Source organism: Oncorhynchus kisutch, linkage group LG5, assembly GCF_002021735.2.
Source record: "Oncorhynchus kisutch isolate 150728-3 linkage group LG5, Okis_V2, whole genome shotgun sequence".
NCBI classification, from domain to species: domain Eukaryota; kingdom Metazoa; phylum Chordata; class Actinopteri; order Salmoniformes; family Salmonidae; genus Oncorhynchus; species Oncorhynchus kisutch.
Window position 1 is genome coordinate 65,500,243 of NC_034178.2, and position 7,869 is coordinate 65,508,111.

At 44.4% G+C, this 7,869-nt stretch overlaps 1 protein-coding gene across 1 annotated transcript in view; it reads right to left on the bottom strand.

Moving 5' to 3' along the window:
* LOC109891438 (eyes absent homolog 2) overlaps nucleotides 1-7,869 on the bottom strand; it is a 61,126-nt gene that overhangs the window by 20,531 nt on the left and 32,726 nt on the right. The window contains 3 exon segments of the mRNA XM_020483985.2: nucleotides 4,619-4,731; nucleotides 4,734-4,757; nucleotides 5,114-5,279. Of these exon segments, the coding sequence (XP_020339574.2) occupies nucleotides 4,619-4,731; nucleotides 4,734-4,757; nucleotides 5,114-5,279 (303 nt within the window).

Here is a 7,869-nt window from a genome sequence, read left to right on the forward strand (position 1 = left end):
GTCCAGGGGGCTGTAACATTACCTCTATATCTGAGTCCAGGGGGCTGTAACATTACCTCTATATCTGAGTCCAGGGGGCTGTAACATTACCTCTATATCTGAAACCAGGGGGGCTGTAACATTACCTCTATATCTGAGTCCAGGGGGTGTAACATTACCTCTATATCTGAGTCCAGGGGGGTGTAACATTACCTCTATATCTGCGCCCAGGGGGCTGTAACATTACCTCTATATCTGAGTCCAGGGGGCTGTAACATTACCTATATATCTGAGTCCAGGGGGTGTAACATTACCTCTATATCTGAGTCCAGGGGGCTGTAACATTACCTATATATCTGAGTCCAGGGGGTGTAACATTACCTCTATATCTGAGTCCAGGGGGGTGTAACATTACCTCTATATCTGCGCCCAGGGGGCTGTAACATTACCTCTATATCTGAGTCCAGGGGGCTGTAACATTACCTATATATCTGAGTCCAGGGGGTGTAACATTACCTCTATATCTGAGTCCAGGGGGCTGTAACATTACATATATTTCTGAGTCCAGGGGGTATAACATTACCTCAATATCTGAGTCCAGGGGGGGGGGGGGGGGGCTGTAACATTACCTCTATATCTGAGTCCAGGGGGTGTAACATTACCTCTATATCTGAGTCCAGGGGTCTGTAACATTACCTCTATATCTGAGTCCAGGGGGCTGTAACATTACCTCTATATCTGAGTCCAGGGGTCTGTAACATTACCTCTATATCTGAGTCCAGGGGGCTGTAACATTACCTCTATATCTGAGTCCAGGGGCTGTAACATTACCTCTATATCTGAGTCCAGGGGGAAGAAACATTACCTCTATATCTGAGTCCAGGGGGGGGGGGGGGTGTAACATTGCCTCTATATCTGAGTCCAGGGGGGGCTGTAACATTACCTCTATATCTGAGTCCAGGGGGCTGTAACATTACCTCTATATCCGAGTCCAGGGGGCTGTAACATTACCTCTATATCTGAGTCCAGGGGGGGCTGTAACAGTACCTCTATATCTGAGTCCAGGGGGCTGTAACATTACCTCTATATCTGAGTCCAGGGGGGGCTGTAACAGTACCTCTATATCTGAGTCCAGGGGTCTGTAATATTACCTCTATATCTGAGTCCAGGGGGCTGTAACATTACCTCTATATCTGAGTCCAGGGGGCTGTAACATTACCTCTATATCTGAAACCAGGGGGGCTGTAACATTACCTCTATATCTGAGTCCAGGGGGTGTAACATTACCTCTATATCTGAGTCCAGGGGGGTGTAACATTACCTCTATATCTGCGCCCAGGGGGGCTGTAACATTACCTATATATCTGAGTCCAGGGGGTGTAACATTACCTCTATATCTGAGTCCAGGGGGCTGTAACATTACATATATTTCTGAGTCCAGGGGGTATAACATTACCTCAATATCTGAGTCCAGGGGGGGGGGGGGCTGTAACATTACCTCTATATCTGAGTCCAGGGGGTGTAACATTACCTCTATATCTGAGTCCAGGGGTCTGTAACATTACCTCTATATCTGAGTCCAGGGGGCTGTAACATTACCTCTATATCTGAGTCCAGGGGTCTGTAACATTACCTCTATATCTGAGTCCATGGAGTGTAACATTACCTCTATATCTGAGTCCAGGGGGTGTAACATTACCTCTATATCTGAGTCCAGGGGGCTGTAACATTCCCTCTATTTCTGAGTCCAGGGGGTGTAACATTACCTCTATATCTGAGTCCAGGGGTCTGTAACATTACCTCTATATCTGAGTCCAGGGGGCTGTAACATTACCTCTATATCTGAGTCCAGGGGTCTGTAACATTACCTCTATATCTGAGTCCATGGAGTGTAACATTACCTCTATATCTGAGTCCAGGGGGTGTAACATTACCTCTATATCTGAGTCCAGGGGGCTGTAACATTCCCTCTATTTCTGAGTCCAGGGGGTGTAACATTACCTCTATATCTGAGTCCAGGGGTCTGTAACATTACCTCTATATCTGAGTCCAGGGGGCTGTAACATTACCTCTATATCTGAGTCCAGGGGGGGCTGTAACAGTACCTCTATATCTGAGTCCAGGGGGCTGTAACATTACCTCTATATCTGAGTCCAGGGGGGGCTGTAACAGTACCTCTATATCTGAGTCCAGGGGTCTGTAATATTACCTCTATATCTGAGTCCAGGGGGCTGTAACATTACCTCTATATCTGAGTCCAGGGGGCTGTAACATTACCTCTATATCTGAAACCAGGGGGGCTGTAACATTACCTCTATATCTGAGTCCAGGGGGTGTAACATTACCTCTATATCTGAGTCCAGGGGGGTGTAACATTACCTCTATATCTGCGCCCAGGGGGCTGTAACATTACCTCTATATCTGAGTCCAGGGGGCTGTAACATTACCTATATATCTGAGTCCAGGGGGTGTAACATTACCTCTATATCTGAGTCCAGGGGGCTGTAACATTACATATATTTCTGAGTCCAGGGGGTATAACATTACCTCAATATCTGAGTCCAGGGGGGGGGGGGGGGCTGTAACATTACCTCTATATCTGAGTCCAGGGGGTGTAACATTACCTCTATATCTGAGTCCAGGGGCCTGTAACATTACCTCTATATCTGAGTCCAGGGGGCTGTAACATTACCTCTATATCTGAGTCCAGGGGTCTGTAACATTACCTCTATATCTGAGTCCATGGAGTGTAACATTACCTCTATATCTGAGTCCAGGGGGTGTAACATTACCTCTATATCTGAGTCCAGGGGGCTGTAACATTCCCTCTATTTCTGAGTCCAGGGGGTGTAACATTACCTCTATATCTGAGTCCAGGGGGCTGTAACATTACCTCTATATCTGAGTCCAGGGGGGGCTGTAACAGTACCTCTATATCTGAGTCCAGGGGTCTGTAATATTACCTCTATATCTGAGTCCAGGGGGCTGTAACATTACCTCTATATCTGAGTCCAGGGGGCTGTAACATTACCTCTATATCTGAAACCAGGGGGGCTGTAACATTACCTCTATATCTGAGTCCAGGGGGTGTAACATTACCTCTATATCTGAGTCCAGGGGGCTATAACATTACCTCTATATCTGAGTCCAGGGGGCTGTAACATTACCTCTATATCTGAGTCCAGGGGGGTGTAACATTACCTCTATATCTGCGCCCAGGGGGCTGTAACATTACCTCTATATCTGAGTCCAGGGGGCTGTAACATTACCTCTATTTCTGGGTCCAGGGGGTATAACATTACCTCTATATCTGAGTCCAGGGGGGGGGGGGGGGGGGGGCTGTAACATTACCTCTATATCTGAGTCCAGGGGGTGTAACATTACCTCTATATCTGAGTCCAGGGGGCTGTAACATTACCTCTATATCTGAGTCCAGGGGGTGTAACATTACCTCTATATCTGAGTCCAGGGGTCTGTAACATTACCTCTATATCTGAGTCCAGGGGTCTGTAACATTACCTCTATATCTGAGTCCAGGGGTCTGTAACATTACCTCTATATCTGAGTCCATGGAGTGTAACATTACCTCTATATCTGAGTCCAGGGGGTGTAACATTACCTCTATATCTGAGTCCAGGGGGCTGTAACATTCCCTCTATTTCTGAGTCCAGGGGGTGTAACATTACCTCTATATCTGAGTCCAGGGGGGGGCTGTAACATTACCTCTATATCTGAGTCCAGGGGTCTGTAACATTACCTCTATATCTGAGTCCAGGGGGCTGTAACATTACCTCTATATCTGAGTCCAGGGGTATGTAACATTACCTCTATATCTGAGTCCAGGGGGCTGTAACATTACCTCTATATCTGAGTCCAGGGGTCTGTAACATTACCTCTATATCTGAGTCCAGGGGGCTGTAACATTACCTCTATATCTGAGTCCAGGGGTCTGTAACATTACCTCTATATCTGCGCCCAGGGGGCTGTAACATTACCTCTATATCTGAGTCCAGGGGTCTGTAACATTACCTCTATATCTGAGTCCAGGGGGCTGTAACATTACCTCTATATCTGAGTCCAGGGGTCTGTAACATTACCTCTATATCTGAGTCCAGGGGGCTGTAACATTACCTCTATATCTGAGTCCAGGGGTCTGTAACTTTACCTCTATATCTGAGTCCAGGGGGATGTAACATTACCTCTATATCTGAGTCCAGGGGAGGCTGTAACATTACCTATATATCTGAGTCCAGGGGGCTGTAACATTACCTCTATATCTGAGTCCAGGGGGTGTAACATTACCTCTATATCTGAGTCCAGGGGGTGTAACAGTATCTCTATATCTGAGTCCAGGGGGTGTAACATTACCTCTATATCTGAGTCCAGGGGGCTGTAACATTACCTCTATATCTGAGTCCAGGGGGCTGTAACATTACCTCTATATCTGAGTCCAGGGGGCTGTAACATTACCTCTATATCTGAGTCCAGGGGGATGTAACATTACCTCTATATCTGAGTCCAGGGGGCTGTAACATTACCTCTATACCTGAGTCCAGGGGGCTGTAACATTACCTCTATATCTGAGTCCAGGGGGTGTAACATTACCTCTATATCTGAGTCCAGGGGGCTGTAACATTACCTCTATATCTGAGTCCAGGGGGGGCTGTGGGTCACTGACTCTTTTCCTGCCCCTCAGTTTCCCATCTGAGCTCCGTCTGGCTGGCACCGCCTCCGGCTCTTTCCCTGGGGTGGGGGGCTAGGGGGGGGATGGTACTCTCCTGGAACACACACACACGCACACACACAGACACACACACACGCACATATACACACACACGCACACATCACATCAATGAAAAGGTCTAAAACACCAAACAACACGACACTAAGATAAATACAATGTTAAGAGGATGATAATACAATGTTAAGAGGATGATAATACAATGTTAACAGGATGATAATACAATGTTAACAGGATGATAATACAATGTTAACAGGATGATAATACAATGTTAACAGGATGATAATACAATGTTAACAGGATGATAATACAATGTTAACAGGATGATAATACAATGTTAACAGGATGGTAAGTCATTTTCCAACAAAGGGAAAGGGGAGCAATCGTCTGTACCTGTTTGAGACTCTGGGCTGTGATTGGGCACCACAGCGGGGTGTTCTGGATGCTGATAAGGTATGGACGTGGTGATGGCACCTGGGCTGAGGTACGGGCTGTTGTAGTGTGTGTTGTAGTATGGTGAGTACTGGCTTTGGCTGTAGCTGGAGTACCCTGAGAAGTCCTGACAGAGGGAACATGATCATATTTAAACACTTGTTGTAGTACCCTGAGAAGTCCTGACGGAGGGAATATGATCACATTTAAACACTTGTTGTAGTACCCTGAGAAGTCCTGACGGAGGGAACATGATCACATTTAAACACTTGTTGTAGTACCCTGAGAAGTCCTGACGGAGGGAACATGATCACATTTAAACACTTGTTGTTGTAGTACCCTGAGAAGTACTGATGGAGGGAACATGATCACATTTAAACACTTGTTGTAGTACCCTGAGAAGTCCTGATGGAGGGAACATGATCACATTTAAACACTTGTTGTAGTACCCTGAGAAGTCCTGACAGAGGGAACAAGATCAATATTAAACACAAAGAAAATACACAGAATATAACAAATGATCACATATTGGCCTTCACAGTTCAAAGGCTCCGGAACAGCTTCTACCTTTCTGCTTTTCTCCCCTACCGACAGTTGAAGTCGGAGGTTTACATACACTTAGGTTGGAGTCATTAAAACTCGTTTTTCAACCACCACAAATTTCTTGTGAACAAACTATAGTTTTTGCATGCCGGTTAGGACATCTATTTTTCAAACAATTGTTTACAGACAGATTATTTCATTTATAATTCACTGTATCACAATTCCAGTGGGTCAGAAGTTTACATACACTAAGACGACTGTGCCTTTAAACAGCTTGGAAAATTCCAGAAAATGATGTCATGGCTTTAGAAGCTTCTGATTTACATAATTTTAAGTCAATTGGAGGTGTACCTGTGGCTGTATTTCAAGGCCTACCTTCAAACTCAGTGCCTCTTCGCTTGACATCATGGGAAAATCAAAAGAAATCAGCAAAGACCTCCACAAAAAAAATTGTAGACCTCCCCAAGTCTGGTTCATCCTTGGGAGCAATTTCCAAACGCCTGAAGGTACCACCTTAATCTGTACAAACAATAGTACGCAAGTATAAACACATTGGGATCATGCACCCGTCATACCGCTCAGGAAGGAGACGCGTTCTGTCTCCCGGAGATCAATGTAATTTGGTGCGAAAAGTGCAAATCAATCCCAGAACAACAGCAAAGGACCGTGTGAAGATGCTGGAGGAAACAGGTACAAAAGTATCTATATCCACAGTAAAACATGTCCTATATTGACATAACCTGAAAGGCCGCTAAGCAAGGAAGAAGCCACTGCTCCAAAACCGCCATAAAAAATCCAGACTACGGTTTGCAACTGCACATGGAGACAAAGTTTGTACTTTTTGTAGAAATGTCCTCTGGTCTGATGAAACAAAAATAGAACTGTTTGGCCATAATGACCATCGTTATGTTAGGAGGAAAAAGGGTGAGGCTTGCAAGCTGAAGAACACCATCCCAACCGTGAAGCATGGGGGTGGCACCATCATGTTGTGGGGGTGCTTTGCTGCTGGAGGGACTGGTGCACTTCACAAAATAGATGGGTAGGGAAAATTAGGAGTTAACTTCTTCGATATAGGGGGTGCTCTTTTAATTTTTGGATGAAAAACGTTCCTGTTTTAAACAAGATATTTTGTCATGAAAAGATGCTCGACTATGCATATAATTGACAGCTTTGGAAAGAAAACACTCTGGCGTTTCCAAAACTGCAAAGATATTGTCTGTGAGTGCCACAGAACTGATGTTACAGAAAAAACCCAGATAAAAATACAATCAGGAAGTGCCGCATTTTTTAAAACCGCCTCATGGCAATGACTCCTTATATGGCTGTGGAGGAGCTTGGAGGGCAACAAAGTCAAGGTATTTGAGTGGCCATCACAAAGCCCTGACCTTAATCCTATAGAAAGATTGTGGGCAGAACTGAAAAAGCGTGTGCGAGCAAGGAGGCATACAAACCTGACTCAGTTACACCAGCTCTGTCAGGAGGAATGGGCCAAAATTCACCCAACTTATTGTGGAAAGCTTGTGGAAGGCTACCCAAAATGTTTGACCCAAGTTAAACAATTTAAAGGCAATGCTACCAAATACTAATTTAGTGTATGTAAACTTCTGACCCACTGGGAATGTGATGAAAGAAATAAAAGCTGAAATAAATCATTCTCTCTACTATTATTCTGACATTTCACATTCTTAAACTTAAGTGGTGAACCTAACTGACCTAAAACAGGGAATTTTTACTGGGATTAAATGTCAGTAATTGTTGAAAACTGAGTTTAAATGTAGTTGGCTAAGGTGAATGTAAACTTCCGACTTCAACTGTATTTGTACATATTACCTCATTCAATCACCCCAACTACCTCACACCCCAGTACACTGACTCAATACTCCTTGTATATAGCCTGTATAAAGTATATTATTGTGTTACTAGTTTCTGTTGATCTAATTGTTAATTGTCATACTTCAACTGCATTGTTGGGAAAGGGCTCGTAAGTCAGCATTTCACAGTAAAGTCTACACTTGTTGTATTCGGCGCATGTGACAAATCATTTTTATTTTATTTGAAATAAGACTGGATTATCTGGATTTATCAACAAAACATTTTTTTTTACCATGTCCTCATGAAGAACATTATTGCAGAAAGCTTGAAAATGTGTGACACATACAATTGTAGGTTGCAGA